Consider the following 21,098-nt stretch of genomic DNA (forward strand, 5'->3'; position numbering starts at 1 on the left):
ATTTTGATTCATTGGTTAATTTGAATGTAGTCCAATTTGTATTAGGTCAAATTGGTTTTAATTATTAAGATGCCAATTTTGATGTTTTGTATACAATTGCTTTAAGTGAAAATATTTGTCTAGTGTTCAAATGTTTGATGTATGTCTGAAAAAGAATACAAGTGTTTTTTGAGAAACTTATTAATTTCTTAAGACAACAGATTTTAACTGAATCAAATATTTTAAGTATCTTTTTTCATTTTTATTTTACATATCTGTTTAACATAATGCTAACACTTAAAAGAGGTTTTAGAAAAATCTCTTCATTAAATTTCTTTTAATAATGCCATTAGCCAATTAGGCTTTACTTAGGAAAAATGTTGTGAAAAGCAGGCCATCTGCTGAAGTGCTACAGTTACATTTGGCCCTCAAAATGTTTTTGGCATGATCTGTTTTAGCACTCTGTCGGATTATAAACCCTCAAAACAAGTTCACCTTGATCTTTTACATTAAGTCCAGAGTATCTAGAGACAAAATTTGACATAAATTTAAACCTGTGACGTTTCCATCCAAAGAAGGCAGAAATAAAACAGGACTTTGTATCAGAGATACAAATCCTGAAGCTATATCAATAGGGAAGTATGGCAAACAGTGCCTCTCCTGAACAGAATCAAAATCACTGCTCAGCCATCAACAACAGCATCCCACTGATGCAGGGAAACCTCCCCACACTGACGTTATCCGGAAAGATCCGAGTGACAGTTACTTTCTTCCTTTTTCTACTTTCCACAACCTTTAACGCTGCTTTCCTGTTGAAACTTCAGAAGCGGAGTCAAAAGAAGGAGAAAGGGAAAAAGCCCTCAAGAATGAAGTTGCTTTTAAAACATCTGACCTTAGCCAACCTGCTGGAGACTCTGATTGTCATGCCACTGGATGGAATGTGGAATATTACAGTCCAATGGTACGCTGGAGAGTTCCTCTGCAAAGTCCTCAGCTATCTGAAGCTTTTCTCCATGTACGCCCCAGCCTTTATGATGGTAGTGATCAGCCTGGATCGCTCCCTGGCCATTACGAGGCCCATAGCTGTGAAAAGCTACAGTAAGCTCAGACAGTCCATGATTGGCCTGGCCTGGATCCTCAGTAGTGTCTTTGCTGGACCACAGGTAAACATTATTTATGACCTTGTTAGGACATGGAGATCACAGATTTCCTACCCAAACTTGAGTAAAAGTCTTATGAAAGGGAGTATTGCATTATCTTTATGATCTTGGAATCTGGAAGTCAGAGAGAGTGGACTTGAATCCTGGCTCTGCTATGTTATCTTGGGAAAAATTACTTGACCTCTCTGGATTCCAGTTCTCTTATGTATAAAATGGGGAAATGTCTACCTCATATGGCTTTTGTGATAATTAAATGAATAATGTATTAAATTGTCTAGCATAATTTCTGGTACATAGTAAATGCTTCCCCAAAAAGGTAGCTATTCTCAAAACTGACCTCATTCCCATTCTTTTCTTCCATTTATTTTTCCTTTTGCTCTGGTTGACATGAATTTAATGGTTAATTAACAGGATTTTTAAGAACTGTGGAATTTGCATAGGTAAAAAGTATTTACAACTTGTACTGTTCGAGATTTCTTGAATGGAAACTTTAAGAATCCTGTCACTGCAGTTTAAAACAGTAACCAGTTGTCATTGAGTCAATTTCAACTCATGACAGCCCTATGTGTATCAGCGTAGAACTGTGCTCCATAGGTTTTCAATGGCTGAGTTTTCAGAAGTAGGTCACCAAGGCTTTCTTCTGAGGCACCGCTGGGTGGGCTCAAACCTCCGACTTTTCAGTTAGCAGCCTAGTGCATTAACCATCAGGCAATGAGGTGATTAAGTGTGCGGCCTAGGTGATTCAGAGGGGACTGACGGTAATAGGGATATTTCAAATAAAAAACAAAGCTTGGCAACAAGTTGAATTTAGGGAGTTAATAATAGAGCAGAGTAAAATAAAACTCCAATGTTTTTAGCCATGGAGTCTGAATAGTAAAACCATTGAAGTAAACAAGTAGGCTGATAAGAGGACTATTCATTTGTTTGTCTTCTTGTCAGTCTGTTTGCCTGAAGGTGGGGGAAGGCAGGCTATGAAAGAAAGAGGTAAAAACATTTGCTTTATGGCATAACATCAGCAATATACAGTCTTCATGTAAGTACAGCTAGCTGAAAAATAGTTGGCAATTTGAGATTCTGATGTAGGTGAAACAAACAGCAATAGAAATAGGTCAATATTTGATAATAACTGAAAGGCAAACCCACAATTTCACTCTTTCAAAGGACTATTCCAGAGCCTATAAGTAAAATTCTGATTTATTAATTCAGCTATTTTAAGTATATCACAGCAATAATAGAAAGTTTATGCCAAATAGTTCTCTATCTTGATGTAGTAAAAAGAAAATATAAAATTAATTTTGAATTGTTTGGGAATTTCTTGTAATAACTCGACCTCAAATACATTACTCTACCTGAGAGATTTATGTGAATATGAGCCACAGAACATGATGTGAATATTTTACTTCATAAAACAAATAACTCTTCCTTACTTTACAGAAACACTTTAAATTTATAAAGCATTTTGTTGAAGTTTCCCAAAAAACTTCACAGACATAATATAATCTTATTTGATACTTATATTAACTCTATGAGGCACATAGGAGCAGTGTTATTATCTCCATTTCACATATAATAAAACCAAGGTCTAAACCTTTGGAAGAAATGGCATTCAAATTTTTTAGCAGTAAGTCAAAGTAAGAAATATATACTACGTCATGATCTAGTCTGTCTCTTTTTCTTTCATACACAGGTAACTGAAAAAAGTTTTCATGACACAAATATTCTATTCTGTTCCATTCCATTTTTTTAAGGTTGATTACAATTTACTGATGGGCACATGCTGCAGCTCAAAAAGCACTGGTTTAAAGGGATTCATTGGCTTTTCCAATGTCACATGACCTGTTAAACTCATGTCTTTTTATTAAGTTCAATTTTCCCTTTTAGTATAGCTCTCTGCTAGCTCCATGAATAAAAAAGATTTTAAACTTTGACTAATGCTACATGAGGAGTCCTGCTTATGCAGTGGTTAAACGCTTGGCTGCTAACTGAAAGGTCGCCGGTTCGAACCCACCAGCCACTCCTCACAAGAACGATATGGTAGTTGGGATACATAAAGATTACAGCCTTGGAAACCCTATGGGCAGTTCTACTCTGTCCTACAGGGTCGCTATAAGTTGGAATCAACTCAACGGCAATGGGTTTTTGGGGTTAATGTTACATATATTTGATGAGGAAGACAAGAGATAGAGATGGCTTTTTATTTCTAGGTTGTGACACATGCCCTACGCTTCGCCACACTCTGTGGGTAGGACTATTGACAAAGAAGCATCCTATAGTGGCTAATTTACATTGAAAGGGTGACTGTAATCTTCACCCTTTGTTCCATATATTGATTTTCTATTACTTGAGTAGTTCATAACTTAGTATTAAAAAAGTAACAAGCTAATTGTCACAACTCAGGGCTGGGAGTTTATGATACTTAATCAGAATTCAAAATGTACAAATATCAATTTAGCCACCTTGGTTGATCTATGGTGGATTGGGGATGTGTTTTGGCATAGCATAGCACAGTACATTTCAAGCTTTTTACTAGTACTAAAAATTTTTTTTTAAAAATCCTATGTAGAGGGATCAGTCCCTGGAGAAGGACACCATGCTTGGTAAAGTAGAGAGTCAGCAAAAAAGAGGAAGACCCTGAACGATATGGATTGGCACTGTTGCTGCAAAGATGGGCTAAGCATAACAATGACTGTTAGGATTGCACAGGACCAGGCAGGGTTTCTTTCTGTTGTACTTTGGGTCACTATGAATCGGAATCAACTCGACAGCACCTAACAACAGCAACAACATGTGGAGCTCCAAGAAACAAATATAAGTGGAACTGAGCTGGTCAAAATAGGGATAAAGGAGGCCTAGTTCAATGCCTGGGTTTTCACTAGCTGCCAGTTACAGTTTGTTTGAAGACCTTACAATCCCCTGCAACAAAGTTTGAAAGCCGATAGAGTAGTAGAAATGGCATTGGTATTAGATTTAAACAAAATTAGGTTCAATCTCAGTACTGTCTCTTACAAGCTATCTGATTCTGAGCAAATTACTTAACCTTTCTCAGTTTAAAAGAATAACTGTAAAGAATAAAATATATAAAATCATCTAGTACAATACTTTATACTTAAAAAATTAACGTTCATTTCTTTCCTTCCCTTCTTTCTTCCTGCTTTTCTTCCTTCCTTCATAATAGGTTTTTGAAATCAGGAGAGAAGAAAATAGGGAAATATGAGTATGAAAATGGATGGTCCTCTAAGAAACAGCAAAGAAAAATGCTTATATAAAAGTTGATTGTTTCACATTTCTCCAAATTATAACATTCATTCTGACCAGTCAGTAAATTTGGTCAAACTACTCCCTAGTCCCCCCCATGTCTGTCAGTTTGTCATACACTGGGGGCTTTCATGTTGCTGTGATGCTGGAAGCCATGCCACTGGTAGTCAAATACCACCAGGGTCACCCATGGTAGGCTGGTTTCACTTGAGCTTCCAGACTAAGGTAGACTAGGAATAAGGACCCAACAGTCTACTTCTGAAAACAATTAGCCAGTGAAAACTTTATGAACAGTAGCAGAACACTGTCAGATATAGTGCTGGAAGATGAGCCGTCCCCCTACCCCCAGGCTGGAAGGCATTCAAAAGATGACAGGGGAAGAGCTGCCTCCTCAGAGCAGACTCAACCTTAACGACGTGGGTGGAATCAAGCTTTCAGGACCTTCATTTGCTGATATGGCATGACTCAAAATGAGAAGACACAGCTGAAAATATCCATTAATCATCAGAATGTGGAATGTATGACGTATGAATCTAGAAAAATTGGAAATCGTCAAAAATGAAATGGAATGCATAAACATTGATATCCTAGGCATTAAAAAAAAAAAAAAAAGGCATTAGTGAGGTGAAATGGACTGGTATTGGCCATTCTGAATCAGACAATGATATGGCCCACTAAGCCGAGTATGACAACTTGGAAGAGGAATGGTGTTCCATTCATTGTCAAAAAAAAAACATTTCAAGATCTATCCTGAAGTACAATGCTGTCAGTGATAGGATAATATCTGTACACCTACGAGACCAGTTAATAGTATTATTATTCAAATTTATGCACCAATCACTAAGGTCAAAGATGAAGAAATTCAAGATTTTTACCAGCTTCTGCAGTCTGAAATTCATCAAACATGCAATCAGGGTACATTGATAATTAATGGTAATTGGGATGTGAAAGCTGGAAACAAAGAAGGATCTGTAGTTGGAAACCATGGTCTTGGTGATAGAAATGATGCCAGCGATTGCATGATAGAATTTTGCAAGACCAACAACTTCTTCATTTCAAATAGCTTTTTTCACCAATATAAACGGCAACTATACACATGGACCTTGCCAGATAGAACACGCAGGAATCAAATCGACTGCATCTGTGGAAAGAGATGATGGAAAAGCTCAATATCACCAGTCAGAACAAGGCCAGGGGCCAACTGTGGAACAGACCATCAATTATTCATATGCAAGTTCAAGGTGAAACTGAAGAAAATTAGAAAAAGTCCACAAGAGCCAAAGTACGACCTTGAGTATATCCCACCTGAATTTAGAGACCATCTCAAGAATAGATTTGACACGTTGAACACTAATGGCAAAAAACTAGTCATGCTGTGGAATGACATTGAGGACATCACACATGAAGCCATAGCACTTAACCACTACGCCACCAGGGTTTCCAAAAAAGCAAGAGGCCATTAAAAAGACAGGAAAGAAAGAAAAAAACGAAATGGATGTCAGAAAACTCTGAAACTTGCTCTTGAACCCCAAGCAGCTAAAACAAAAGGAAGAAATGATGAAGTAAAAGAACTAAACAGAAGATTTCAAAGGACAGCTCCAGAAGACAAAGTAAAGTATTATAATGACATGTGCAAAGAGCTGGAGATAGAAAACCAAAAAGGTAGGACACACTCAGCATTCCTCAAGCTGAAAGAACTGACGAAAAAATTCAAGCCTCGAGTTGCAATAGTGAAGGATTCTATGGGGAAAATATTAAATGATGCAGAAAACATCAAAAGAAGTTGAAAAGAGTACACAGAGTCATTATACCAAACAGAATTGGTCGATGTTCAGCCATTTCAAGAGGCAGCATATGATCAGGAGCCAATGGTAATGAAGGAAGAAGTCCAATTTGCACTGAAGGCATTGGCGAAAAACAAGGCTCCAGGAATTGATGGAAGATCAATTGAGATGTTTCAATAAGTTGACGCAGCACTGGAAGTGCTTACTCATCTATGCCAAGAAATTTGCAAGCCAGCTACGTGGCCTACTTACTGGAAGAGATCCATATTTATGCCTATTCCCAAGAAAGGTGATCCAACTGAATGTGGAAATTACCGAACAATATCATTAATATCACACACAAGTAAAATTTTGCTGAAGATCATTCAAAAGTGGCTGCAGCAGTACATTGACAGGGAACTGTCAGAAATTCAGGCCAGTTTCATAAGAGGACATGGAACCAGGGATATCATTACTAATGTCAGATGGATCCTGTATGAAAGCAGAGAATTCCAGAAAGATGTTTACTAGTGTTTTATTGACTATGCATTTGATAGTGTGGATCATAACAAATTATGGATAACATTGCGAAGAATGGGAATTCCAGAACACTTAATTGTGCTCATGAGGAACCTGTACATAGATCGAGAGGCAGTTGTTCAGACAGAGCAAGAAGATACTGCATGGTTCTAAGTCAGCAAAGGTGAAAGGTATACGTCAGGGTTGTATCCTTTCATATACCTATTCAATCTGTATGCTGAGCAAATAATCTGAGTAGTTGGATTATATGAAGAACAGGGCTTCAGGATTAGAGGAAGACTCATTAACAACCTGCTTTGTGCTGATGATACAATCTTGCCTGCTGAAAGTGAATAGGACTTGAAACACTTACTAATGAAGATCAAAGACCACAGCCTTCACTATGGATTGCACCTCAACATAAAGAAAACAAAAATCCTCACAACTAGACCAATGAGCAACACCATGATAAATGGAGAAAAGACTGACGTTGTCAAGGATTTCATTTTACTTGGATCCACAGTTAGCACCCATGGAAGCGGCAGTCAAGAAATCAAAAGACACATTGCACTGGCAAATCTCCTGCAAAAGATGTCTTTAAAATGCTGAAGAGCAAAGATATCATCTTGAAGACTAAGGTGCACCTGACCCAAGCCATGGTATCTTCAATCACATCTGGACGATAAATCTGTATGATAAATAAGGAAGACCGAAGAAGAATTGACGCCTTTGAATTGTGGTACTGGTGAAGAATATTGAATATACCATGGACTGCCAAAAGAATGAACAAATCTATCTGAGAAGAAGTACAACCAGAATGTTCCTTAGAAATAAGGATGGTGAGACTGTGTCTTACATACTTTGGGCATGTTGTCTGGAAGAATCAGTCCCTGGAGAAGGACATCATGCTTGGTAAAGTAGAGGATCAGCGAACAAGAGGAAGACCCTCAGCAAGATGGATTGACACAGTGGCTGCAACAATGGGCTCAAGAATAACAATTGTGAGCATGGCACAGGACTGGGCAGTGTTTCATTCTGTGGTACATAGGGTGGCTATGAGTTGGTACTGACTCAACAGCACCTAACAACAATAACAACAACTCCCTAGTCACAAAACAATCCTACTCACCCTGAGAACTATATATACCAGAGCATAAAAATTCAAGTCTTGGTGGCATGATTCACAAAAGTAGGATTAAAATGAAAGGAAAAGAAAAGAAAAGGCAACAAACATGCCTGGGGAGTAGATCAGATTTAAGACCGTCTATGCTGGGTTTTTTTTTTTTTTTTAATGCTTAGGCTGGTAACTACATGTTGAAGAGAGAAAAGAAAATATTTCCTGAATTAGGTGTGTCCCTAGATAATTAAAAATCACATGGTTTCCAATGAATGTCATGTTAAGACCACACAAATTCTAAAGAAGCAGATTATTTGCAGAAAGAGTTCATACCATTAGTTTATCTAGGCTAATATGGAGCATTACACATCAACACCTTTTAAACTCTACAGTTAACCCAGGCCTGCCAGCAAGATACCATGAGTCACCCCCTTAGTCTTTGGTGTACAGGTGTGTGATTTGAAGATATGTGAAGACTTGTCTTGACACAGAGAATTTACAAGGTTAGAAGGCACTTCTGAACTTGGCAAGCAGTTCAAATAAATATTTATTATGTGGGTACATTATGCTAGGTATTGTGCTGGAACATAGTAGCAGCATACTAGTAACAGAAATAACAACAATAATGACGATGATAAATAGTAGTTATTGAGGACGTATATATGCCAGGAATTGTGCTATGTGCTTTTGCATGCATTATTTAATATAACCCTTCTAACAACCCCATAAATTAAATACAGTCATTATCCTTATTTTGCACATAAAAAAAACCACTAAGGCTAAGAACATTACATAACATGTCCAAGATATCATCTAACAAGTGGAGGTATCAATATATCTAGTTAATAACAGAGCTTTTAGCCACTATATTAAAAAAAAAAAAAAAAAAAACTAGTGCCATCGTACCACATTAGTTCCTTTTTTCATGTAGAAAGCTAAGGAAGGAACATGAAAGAAAAGTTTAAGGTGAAAATAGATATGTAAGAGGCATCAGGAAAAATATACATGTCTCAAATTTTTAGTTATAAAAATGGTTAAGATTTATATACTGCTAATTGTGTGCCCCACCAGCCATACTGTGGTGGCTTGCATGTTGCTATGATGTTGGAAGCTATGCCACCAGTATTTCAAATATGCAGCAGGGTCACCCACGGTGGACAGGTTTCAGCACAGCTTCCACACTAAGATGAAATAGGAAGAAAGGCATAGTGATCTATTTTTGAAAATTAACCAATGAAAACCATACAGATCACAACAGAACATTGTCCAACTCACTCGCTTTGAACACATCATCAGGAGGGATCAATCTCTGGAGAAGGACATCATATTTGGCAAAGTAGAGGGCCAATGAGGGTGTGGGAGATCCTTGGTGAGATAGATAGGAACAGCAGCCACAATGATGGACTCATACATACTGGTAATTGTGAGGAATGGACATTTTGGTGTGTCATATACAAGGTCTCCATGAGTCATAGTCAACTCGACAGAAGCTAGTAACAACTGTGTGCCAGGCATTATTCTAAGTGCTTTACCTGTATTAACTCATTTAATTCTCATGACAACCCCTAAAAATGGATACTGCTATTGGTTTATTATCTCTAAATTTATAGACCAGGAAACTAAAGCACATCACCTGAAGATAATCACCTTTGGAAAAGATTAGTTATTGGTGTAATTAGTGTGGAGTAAGGTGAGAGTTAAAGATAATATTCTAAGAAGAGATGAGCATTCACAGTTGACTGTGAAGAAGGAAGACAGAAGAATGTCCTAGTTTATCGTGAAATAAAGCAAACACCAATGACAACTGGGGTAAGGAATAAGAGAAATGTAAAGAAATTAAAGAAACATAACCCTAGGAAAAAAGAGTAAGTGAAGTAGATTCATACATTAATCATTCCATTTAACATCGCCTTAAAGCACAAAATAAATTTGAACCAAACCTAAAACAAATTAGTTTATGGGCAAGTAAGATTCTGAATTTCCATACCACTTTACCTCTCTTTTGGAACTTAACACCGTCTATGTATATTACAGTTATCAGCTACATGCTATATCTCCCTTACCATATGTATTTAATTCCTCGGTAAATCTTGCTCATCTTTTATGACATAAAGCAGCTAGTATAGTTATTTTTACCAAGGAGTTGCTTGAAAAATAAGTATTTGTTGAATAAAGATGATAACCATTAATTCAAATCATAGTATCTCAAAGTCACTATGGTTGAAAGTTTGTTATACCTTTAAAACACGAAATATTAGAGTGACACTAAGGCCCATTGCAGAGCAGAAAATCATATTCAGTTCACCTGGTGCCAAGTCCAGCTGGGGAGGTGAGGAGGAAAGTGGTTTAGACTTTAAAGAAATATAAGGCTCTATTTCAGATTCTGGAGTCCTGGCAGTGCAGTGATTAAGAGTTCGGCTTCTAACCAAAAGGCCAGCAGTTCAAATCCACTAGCAGCTCCTTGGAAACCCTGTGGGGCAGTTCTACTCTGTCCTATAGGTTCGCTACAAATCGGAATCAACTGGACGGCAATGGGTTTGGTTTATTTCAGGTTTTATGTGAAATAACCCTTTCAAAGACTTCAACTGACAACATTTATTGTGTAAAATTCAAAACAGAACTGTAAATAATGTCACACTGCAAAGAAGTATGAAAAACCAAAAAGACTCACTTTATAATTTTGGAAAGAGTTGGTCTGAATAATGAGACAGAATTAGCTGAACCACTTGTTCCGGGTTCCTGACTTTAAGGTTGATGTTATGATCATTGGTCGCCCTCTAATGGACCAGTTTAATAATACTTTTCTCCCTTGTTAGGTGCCACTGAGTCAGTTCGACTCATAGTGACCCTATGTACAACAGAACGAAACACTGGCCAGTCCTGTGTCATCCTCACAATTGTTGCTACATTTGATCGCATTGTTGCAGCCGCTGTGTCAATCCATCTCATTGAGGGTATTCCCCTTTTTTGCTGACCCTCTATTTTACCAAGCATGATGTCCTTCTCCAGGGGCTGGTCCCTCCTGATAACATGTCCGAAGCTTGTGAGACAAAGTCTCACTTTCCTTCCTTCTTTTTTTTCCAGACATAAGCAAATCAGTGATAAGCAATTTTTAATATGGAAAGACCCAAGCACTGCTCCAAGTATTCTGTTTTCCACTGCATTGAAACTACACTAACATCTAAATTGTACTTAGACTTTATGCAAATAAAAAGAATAATAATAAAAGTAACAACACTTAGAACAATAACAGCAACAGCTCCCATCTGCCTGGTATTTTAAGCTTTTCTAAAAATTAATTTTATCTGTTAAAATGATCTGCTCCTCATAACAATCTGGAATCATTTCAGCAGGAGTTATTCTCCATCATTTCAAAGAGAAGCAAACTGAGGTTCCAAGACAAGAAATTTCCACCAAATCACACTGTGGTAGTAGATGTTTTATTTCCTACTTACTGCTCTGTGTGACACTTAACCCGTTAAGTCAATTCCCACCACAGTGACCCTCTAGCTCCTTTTAAGGAGCGTTCTGGCTGTACTTCTTCCAAGGCAGATTTGTTCGTTCTTCTGGCAGTCCATGGCATAGTCAATATTCTTTGCCAACCCCATCATTCAAATGCATCAATTCTTCTTGGGTTTTCTTTATTCATTGCCCAGCTTTTGCATGCATACGAGGTGACTGAAAATTTCATGTGCTGGGTGAGGCACACCTTAGTCTTCAAAGTAGCATCTTTGCTTTTTAAAGACTTTAAAGAGGTCTTTTGCAGATTTGCCTAATACAATAATACGACATTTGATTTCCTCACTGCAGCTCCCACAGGCGTTGATTGTGGTTGCAAGTAAAATGAAATCCACAACAACTTCAATCTTTTCTCCATTTATCATGACATTGCTTATAGGTCCAATTGCGAGGGTTTTTGTTTTCTTTATGTTGAGGTGTAATCCATACTGAAGGCTGTCGTCTTTGATCTTCATCAGTAAGTGCTTCAAGTCGTCTTCACTTTTGGCAAGCAAGGTTGTGTCATCTGTGTATCACAGGTTGTTAATGAGTCTTCCTCCAACCCTGATGCCCTGTTCTTCTTCATATAGTCCACTTTCTTGGATTATTTGCTCAGCATACAGGTTGAATAGGTATGGTGAAAGGATACATCTCTGACACACACCTTTCCTGATTTTAAACCACACAATATCTCCTTGTTCTGTTGGAACAACTGCCTCTTGGTCTACATACAGGTTCTGCATAAGACACCTAAGTGTTCTGTAATTCCCATTCTTAGCAAAGTTATCTATAATTTGTTATGATCCACATAGTCGAATGCCTTTGTACAGTCAATAAAACACAGGTAAACATCTTTCTGGTATTCTCTGCTTTCAGCCAAGGCCCATCTAGCATCAGCAATGATATTCTTCCTTCCACATTCTCTTATGAATTCTGCTTGAAATTCTGGCAGTTCCCTGTCGATGCACTGCTGCAACCATTTTTTTTAATTATCTTCAGCAAAATTTTACTCGTGTGGGATATTAATGATATTGTTCAGTAATTTCCACATTCTGTTGGGTCACCTTTCTTTGGAATGGGCACAAATATGGATCTCTTGCAGTCAGTTGGCCAGGTTTTTTTCCCTTAAAACTGAGAAAAGACGTGGATTTTTTGCATTTCCATTATGATATTGGAATTATAAATCTTAAGAAGAGGGTTATTTTCTCTACTAAGTGACGAAAGAAAATATTTTCTAGTATTATTTAGAAAACAAAGTTATTCTCCATTCCCAACCACACCATTCTTCAAAAAAGGAAGAAACCCTGGGCCTCTTAATTAAATTAAACTATAATATCTTAATCCTATTGTAAAACTAAAAAGTATGAGTATGGATCCCTCGATTCTTTAAAGTAAAAGAAATCCTGCGAACTTTTTGTTTAAATTTACTGGCCATAAATTTAAATGTTTGCACTGTTTTATGCTTTCATTTTAATAATGTTTGTCTCATAGTAAAGTGAAGTTTCCTAGCAGAAAAGCTTTTTTTTTTTTTTTGTACATAATTTCACACGTAAAGACTGCAAGAATAATAGAATAATACAAAGAACTCCTGGATATTTGGATATATTTTACCCACCCAGAGTCCCCAAGTATTAACATTTACCGTATTTGTTTCTTTGCTTTATTCTGTCTTATACAGATACATTTTTTGTTCTAAATGTTTTAAAAGTAAATTGCAGACATGGTGCTTCTTTGCAGCTAAATATTCCAACATATATTTCCTAAAGGCAAAGATTTCTCTCACATAACCACAGTACAATTATCAAAATCACAACATTAGCACTGATACTATTATTTAATCTATAGACCTTAATCAGATCTCACTAGTTATCATAATAATGTCCTTTATTACAAAAAGAAATCCACAATCATGCAGTGTATTCAGCTGTCATGTCTCTAGTCTCGAACAGTTCCTTTTTTGTTTGTTTCATGACACTGACATTTTTTAAAAGGGCAGGCCAGTTACTTCATGGAATACCCCTCAGTTTGGATTTGTCTGAGGTTTTCTCGTGTTTAGATTCAGGTAATGTACTTTTAGCAGAAATACCAAAAAGTGCTTCCTGGGTTCTTCTCGGTGCAATTAGACCCATTTTTAGCAATGTCAATGGTTATAACTGCAAAGTTATAATTTTATACTTTGTAATGAATAAATAACCTGTTGTTAGATACATTGAGACTATGTAAATATCCTATTGTTCCTCAAATTTTCACTCACTATTATCATCCAATGATGATTCTTGCCTGAATGAATTATTATAGTAATCAGTAATCACTAATTCCATTATTCTTTCTACATTTACTAGTTGGTGAAATAGTAAGAAAGCTTTTTCCTCTCCCCATTTATTTGTTGTTGTTGTTTTAGAAACTGTATCATCATATATTCATGGATTAGTTTGTTCAATAATTTGTCATTCATTCTGATCTTTTTTTTTTAATTTTGATCCTTAAAGTTTCCTAGATTTGACAGTGAGAGTTCTTTCAAGTCCTTTTAACATGGACCATTATTCTTTGATGGACAACCAAAAGTTGTTTCATGTACATATTGTACATTTCCTGCATCCAGCCCTGACATCACCTATTTCTCCAATAAGCCTTGGCTCATTTTAGTATAGAATAGTTTTACAAACCAAGATCTGGGCACTAGCGTGGAAGTGTGTTGTTACTAGGATGTCAATGTTTCCAGGCCCTCTCAGCAGACAAAGCTGGGAAATAGATACACCTATTCCTCACTTACCAGCTGTCTTATTATCCAACATTTCACATTTATGACAATAGTAAAAAAAAAAAAAAACCTACTATTCAATTATTTTGTGCATTAATGACATACTTCTGGCAGTAACGAATGCTGAGGTGCAAGGCAAGAGTAATGGTGGTTGTGATGGTTAAGGCTATGTGTCAACTTGTCTGCGCCACGATTCTCAGTATAATAATGTAATTTGGCAGTTATGTAAAGATATAGTAATCCTCTATCTTATGACCGGATGTGGTCATCCTCCATTTTCTCACAACGATTTTCACATAATGACCTGGTCTTTGGAATCTAACCATGTCAATAAATGAGGAGCAGGTGTATATGTATGCTGTTGTTGTTATTGTTATTGCTGTTAGTTGCCATTGAGTTGCCTCCAACTCATAGTGACCTTATGTATAACAGAATAAATGTTGCCTGGTCATGCTTCATCTTCATGATCTTTGTTATGTTTAAGTTCATTGTTGTGGCTATTGTGCCAATCCATCTCATTGAGGGCTTTCCTTCTTTCCGTTGGTCCTCTATTTTACCAAACAGGATGTCCTTTCTAGCTGTTGGTCTTTCCTGAGAACATGTCCAAAGTAAGTGAGCCAAAGCCTCACCATCCTCACTTTTAAGGAACATTCTGGTTGTATTTCTTCTAAGACTGATTTGTTTATTCTTCTGGCAGTATATTCAATATTCTTTGCCAGCACCACAGTTCAAATGCATCAATTTTTCTTCTGTCTTCTTTTTTCATTATCCAACATTTGCATGCATATGAGGTGGTTGAAATGACCATAGCTTGGGTCAGACACACCTTAGTCATCAAAGTGATATCTTTAAAGAGGTCTTTTGCAGTAGATGTGCCCAATGCAATGCTTCATTTGGTTTCCTTACCATAGATCCCATAATGTTGATTTTGGATCCAGGTAGAATGAAATTGTTGACAATTTCTATTTCTTCTCTATTTATCATAATGTTGTTTAGTGGTCCAGTTGTGAAGGTTTTCTTTTCTTCATGTCTTAGTCATCCAGTGCTGCTATAACAGGAATACACACAAGTGGATGGCTTTAACAAAGAGAAATTTATTCTCTCACAGTCTAGAAAGCTACAAATCTAAATTCAGGGCATCAGCTCCAAGGGAAGGCTTTCTTTCTCTGTCGGCTCTGAGAGAAGTTCCTTGCCATCAATATTACCCTTATCTAGGAGCTTCTCTGCAAAGAACCCCAGGTCCAAAGGACACGCTCTGCTCCTGGTGCTGCTTTCTTGGTGGTATGAGGTCCCCCTGTCTCTCTGCTTGCTTCCCTCTTTTATATCTCAAAAGAGATTGCCTCAAGATACGATCTAATCTTGTAGATTGAGTCCTGCATCATTAACATAATTGCCGCTAATCCCATCTCATCAACATCATAGAGAAAACATTTACAACACACAGGAGAATCATATCATTATGACAAAATGGTGGACAATCACACAATACTGGGAATCACAGCCTAGCCAAGTTGACAGACATTTTGGGGTGACACAATTCAATCCATGACACTTCACATGCAGGTGAAATCCATAAGGCTGTAGTCTTTGAGCTTCAGCAGTAAGTGCTTCAAGTCATCTTCATTTTCAGCAATCAAGGTTGTGTCATCTGCATATTGCAGGTTGTTAATGAGTCTTCCTCCAATCCTGATGCTTTATTCTTCTTCATATAGTCTGGCTTTTCAGATTATTTGCTCAGCATACTGATTAAATAATCCTGCCACGCAGCTTTTCCAATTTTGAACTATGCAGTATCCCCTTGTTCTGTTAAAGCAACTGCTTCTTGACCCATGTGTATGTTCTACATGAGCACAAGTAAGTGTTCTAAAATTCCCATTGTTGGTAATGTTGTGCATAAATTGTTATGGTCCACACAGTGGAATGCCTTAGTGTAGTTGATAAAATCAGGTAAACATCTTTCTGGTATTCTCTGCTTTCAGCTAAGATCAATCTGACATCAGCAATGATGTTCTTCATTCCATGTCTTCTTCTGAATCCAGCTTGAACTTCTGGCAGTTCCCTGTCAATGTACAGCTACAGTCATTTTTGAATTACATTCAGCAGAATTTTGCTAGTATGTGTTATTAATGATATTGCTCAATAATTTCCACATTCAACATAATAGCCTTTCTTTGGAATGGGCACAATTATGGATCTCTTCCAGTCAGTTGGCCAGGTAGCTGTTTTCCAAATTTCTTGAGGTAGACAAATAGCGGAAAATAACTAAAGCAAACAACAGAAGTGATGAAGTAAAAGAGCTGAAAAGAAGATTTCAAAGGGCAGTTCAAGAAGGCGAAGTAAAGTATTATGATGAGAAATGAAAAGACCTGGAGTTAGAAAACCAAAAGGGAAGAACACAATGCCATTTCTCAAGTTGAATGAACTGAAGAGAAAATTCAAGCCACAAATTGCAATACTGAAGGATTCTATTAATAAAAAGTTGAATGAGGCAGGAAACATCAAAAGAAAATGGAAGAACATACAGTTACTGTATCAAAAAGAACTGGTCAACATTCAACCATTTCAGGAGATAACATATGATCAAGAACCACTGGTACAGAAGGAAGAAGTTCAAGCTGCACTGGAAAAAAAAAATTTTTTTTTTTTTTTGAAGGCAGTGGTAAAAAGCAAGGCTCCAGGAATTAAAGATCAATTGAGATACATGTATACACATGAGTTTGTATATGCACATACACACGCTCATATATACACATACATATACATAGATTTTCCCCACTCTTTTTTACAGCTACATAGTATTCCACTGTGTGCTTTCAACCATAGTTTATTCAGCTTCTATTTGATGAATTGGTATTTAGTTTATTTTCAATATTTTTCTATTACAAACAATACTGCAATGAATAACTTTATGTGTATATATTTTCACATCATGTGGTTAGGTGTGCAACTTCAGGGTAAATTCGTGGCATTGCTGAGTCAAAAAAGTTAAGTAACTAGTTTTGCTAGTTATTGCCAAACTCCTTTCCATAAGGATTTGCATTCAACTAGTAATGTATGAAAGTGCCTGCTTCCTCACAGCCTCACCAACAGAATGTTATACATTTTAATTTTTGCCAATCTCAGTGTAGCTTTAGTTGTAATTTACCTTATCATGAGTGAGGTTGGACATCTTTTCAAATGTTTAAGGGTCATTTTTATATCTTTCTTGTGAGATATCTGTTTGTGTCTTTTACCCATTTTTTTACATACAAGAAGGACATTTTAGTGGGGTTTTCTGTCTCTAAAATAAAATTTAAGTATGTGTTTTGTTGGGCACAGTTTAACTGCCAAGCACAGTTTGAGGAGTTAAGGATAAAACAATGAACATAATCACTTGCAAAGTGTTTACTCAGCATAACTGCATTTGAAATTGAAAATACAAACAAGATTTTAATCCCTAGCTGGTGATTATTCTGCAAGTTTGAAATAATTTCCAAACACTTTAAACTCCTATAGATTAATTCACACTTACCCAAACATACTTTAAGTAAACATCCACTTGTAACTTTTTGTAGAAAAGCCAAAAGGATGATGCCAAGGAGCTAAACAATTGCTTTGAGCAACAACATATTGGAGGGCTAGGCCAATATAGGACAGAAAAATTTCAAAAAGGTAAATGTTGTTTGTAAACAGTAACATAATTTTTTTCTCATACAGTTATATATCTTCAGGATGATCCATGTAGCAGACAGCTCTGGACAGATTGACGTTTTCTCTCAATGTGTAACACACTGCAGTTTTCCACAGTGGTGGCAGCAAGCCTTTTATAACCTTTTCACCTTCAGCTGCCTCTTCCTCATCCCTCTTCTCATCACGTTGATCTGCAATGCAAAAATCATCTTCACCCTGACACGGGTACTTCGTCAGGATCCCCACAGTATGTATTCATTAGGTTTAGTTTTAATTGTGGGTAAACAGTTTTGAAACAGTAATCCTCAAGGCTGAGTGGCACTTACGACATACTAGGTACTATTCTAAGCAATTCACATATATTAACTCATTTGATATTCACAACCACCCCAGGAAGTATTTATTTTTATTACCTCCAATTTACAGATGAGGAAATTTAATATCTCCTGATCTTCTAAATTGACAGCATGGAATTAAAGATGAAAGGACAATTACCCCATTTACTTGGGATAAGCATTAGGAAACTGTTCCTGCTGGGTCATAACAAAACCAAAAACCAGTTGATGTTGAGTCAGTTCTGACTCATGGTAATCCCATGTGCGTCAGAGTAGAACTGTGCTCCACAGGGTTTTCAACAGCTGACTTTTCAGAGGCAGACTGCCAGGACTTTCTCCTGAGGCACCTCTGGGTGGACTAGAAACTCCAACCTTTCAGCGTGTTAACCATTTGCACCATCCGCGCTCTTACGAAGCATCCGATTTCTAGAATGTGACAAAGCACAACACGCTAAATGCTAGCCGGTAGACTTGTGAAAATTAAGCTGTTCTGTTGCACAGTCAAATCTCCTATATCTTCACAACATGAACTATGCACATTTCTTCATGTATGTGTGTGAACTAAGTATGTGAAATACTGTTGAATGTATAGGTGATTACTTCACCCAAAACTTCACAGATGTAGTTGTGCCTCTTTTGTTTCAGTAATTAGGTGCATTTCCAAAAACTGAAATGTATGACTTTACACAGGAAGCAAGGCTATATTGATGTGTCATCCAAAAGACAATAGCATAGCGCATAAGTTATACCTGTTCCAACTTAACAGGGAAACAATCTTAATTACTATAGTGTGCTCACTCAGCAGGTATTCTCAAAAGGAGATAATTTTGATAATGCTCTTCAATAGGTACTTGGGCAGTTTTCACCCTGCCAGCACAGTTATTTGATACTCCCAATAAAGTATACTGTAAAAACAATCTGCCTTCAAAATCTTATCCTCGAGAAATTCAGTTTTCTATCGAGGCTATCCAAGAAGGGCAAAGGGAGAGGAAGAAGATGAATCCCAAATAGAGGTTAACAAATGTGAGCTGCACAAAAAGCAAAAAAGCAGAGGCAGAGAGCAATAGTTAAATATTACTAAATCTATCCATTCAATCTTTTATTTATTCAACTAATATAGACTGACCACTCATTATTGCTGAAAACAGTGCTAGGTGGGGATACCATGGTGATTAAGACAAGCCTAGTAACTACTCTGCTCTCATGGAGTTCACAGTTCAGCAGAAAAGCCAGGCAGTAAACAAAAACCAGTTGCCATTGAGTCATGTGTTGCAGAGTAGAACTGCACTCCATACAGTTTTCAAGGCTGCGACTTTTGGAAGCAGATTACTAGCCTTTCTTCCAGGGCACTTCTGGGTGGATTCAAACCTCCAACCTTTTGGTTAGTAGTTGAGCACTTAACCATCTGTGCCACCCAGGGACTCCCAGGCTATAAATATGAAACCAATAATCAAGTGTGATGATATTTCAAAAGAGGACAAGAAGCACAATGTGTTGCAGACGTCTATTTTTTTTCAGATTTATCTACTGTGCTAAGCCAATATACCTTTTTAAATGTGTCTACTCCTATTAATTATTTATTACTTAAATGTTACCTAGGTTCACAGATACTGAGAAATAAATCCTAATAAAATTATGTGTGAAAAGAGCAAGCCCATAGCAAGGCACTCAGCAAGTGCTAATTAAGCTTGTCTGACCAAAAATCTATAACTAGCCTGTGTTCAATAAATTACCTATTTTAATGTTTCCAGTCAAAAATTAGCATACTCTCTTAAACTTTTATTTCAAGAGTTTGAGTACCCCTATATTTCAAAGGTCAGCAGTTCAAACCCACCAGCCACTCTGAGGGAGAAAGATGTGGCAGTCTGCTTCTATAAAGATTTACAGCCTTAGAAACCCTATGGGCTAGTCGTACGCTGTCTCTACAGGGTCACTAATTCGGAATTGACTCGACGGCAATAGGTTTGGTCTGGTATATTTCAAATCCAGATTAGTTTAGTGGAAACTTAACTTTCAAGAACACTGTCATCTGGTGGCATAGTGGTTAAGTGCTATGGCTGCTAACCAAAATGTTGGCATTTCATATCCACCATGTGCTCCTTGGAAAATTTATGGGGCATTTCTACTCTGACCTATAGGTTCGCTATTAGTCAGAATCAACTTGACAGCAACGGGTTTTTTATCATCTTTAATGGAGCCCTGGTGGCACAATGGTTAAAAAGCTAGACTGCTAACCAAAAGGTCAGCAGTTTGAATTCACCAGCTGCTCCTTGGAAACCCTGTGGGACAGTTCTAGTCTGTCCTGTAGGGTCGCTATGAGTCGGAATTGACTCGATGGCAATGGGTTTGGCTTATGGGGTTTTATCATCCTTAATATTTTCTGTTCATTATACTATATGACATAGTGGAAATTTGGAATAAAAACATGCATTCCAAACAAATTATCAGTATTAAAAATATTGTAAATTTGTTTCCATTATATTCATCAAGTTGAACTAGTGATTCTGTCTTCCTTTTTATCCATTTGGTTTTATGAGAAAACTGGTCATTCAAAACCCACTGTTTTATCTGTCTAATAGAACTACAACTGAATCAATCCAAGAACAATATACCAAGAGCACGGCTGAAGACCTTAAAGATGACAGTTGCGTTTGCCACTTCATTTACTGTCTGCTGGACTCCCTACTATGTCCTAGGAATTTGGTACTGGTTTGACCCTGAAATGTTAAACAGGGTGTCTGACCCAGTAAATCACTTCTTCTTTCTCTTTGCTTTTTTAAATCCATGCTTTGATCCACTTATATATGGATATTTCTCTCTGTAATTGATAGACTACATAGGAAATTATGTAAGGAAAGAGCAAGGTAATGAATTTCCCCAACTGGGAATGATAACTCAAAGGTCACAACATGTTTACATGCAAACAAAGCAGGATTTAAGGCTAATTTATCAACTGCATTTTTTTAGAAACCACATCGTCACAGCCTCAATTGTAAGGAAAAAACCTCCAGTAAAGATACTGAAACATTTCTTTTCAATCAA

General features: G+C 37.0%; 1 protein-coding gene across 2 annotated transcripts; it reads left to right on the forward strand.

Moving 5' to 3' along the window:
• The first annotated feature begins 620 nt into the window (after window positions 1-620).
• GNRHR (gonadotropin releasing hormone receptor) lies at window positions 621-20,880 on the forward strand. 2 transcript variants are annotated; one of them, XM_049886167.1, is made up of 3 exons: window positions 621-1,142; window positions 17,749-17,968; window positions 20,636-20,880. In XM_049886167.1, exons 1-3 carry the CDS (start codon window positions 621-623, stop codon window positions 20,878-20,880), a joined length of 987 nt encoding a protein of 328 aa, XP_049742124.1. The 2 variants fall into 2 exon arrangements, with proteins under 2 accessions (XP_049742124.1, XP_049742125.1); XM_049886168.1 differs by having other exon boundaries at window positions 17,877-17,968; window positions 20,636-20,771.
• Window positions 20,881-21,098: the final 218 nt, after the last annotated feature.

This window comes from Elephas maximus, chromosome 5 (assembly GCF_024166365.1).
Source record: "Elephas maximus indicus isolate mEleMax1 chromosome 5, mEleMax1 primary haplotype, whole genome shotgun sequence".
Classification (NCBI taxonomy): Eukaryota; Metazoa; Chordata; class Mammalia; order Proboscidea; family Elephantidae; genus Elephas; species Elephas maximus.

Bases quoted from the DNA above. Each gene is read 5' to 3' on its own strand.
- GNRHR (XM_049886167.1), top strand. From the start codon at position 621: ATGGCAAACAGTGCCTCTCCTGAACAGAATCAAAATCACTGCTCAGCC. The intron at 1,143-17,748 runs GTAAACATTATT...TTTCTCATACAG, and splicing joins GTGTCTTTGCTGGACCACAG to TTATATATCTTCAGGATGAT. The intron at 17,969-20,635 runs GTATGTATTCAT...TCTGTCTAATAG, and splicing joins ACTTCGTCAGGATCCCCACA to AACTACAACTGAATCAATCC.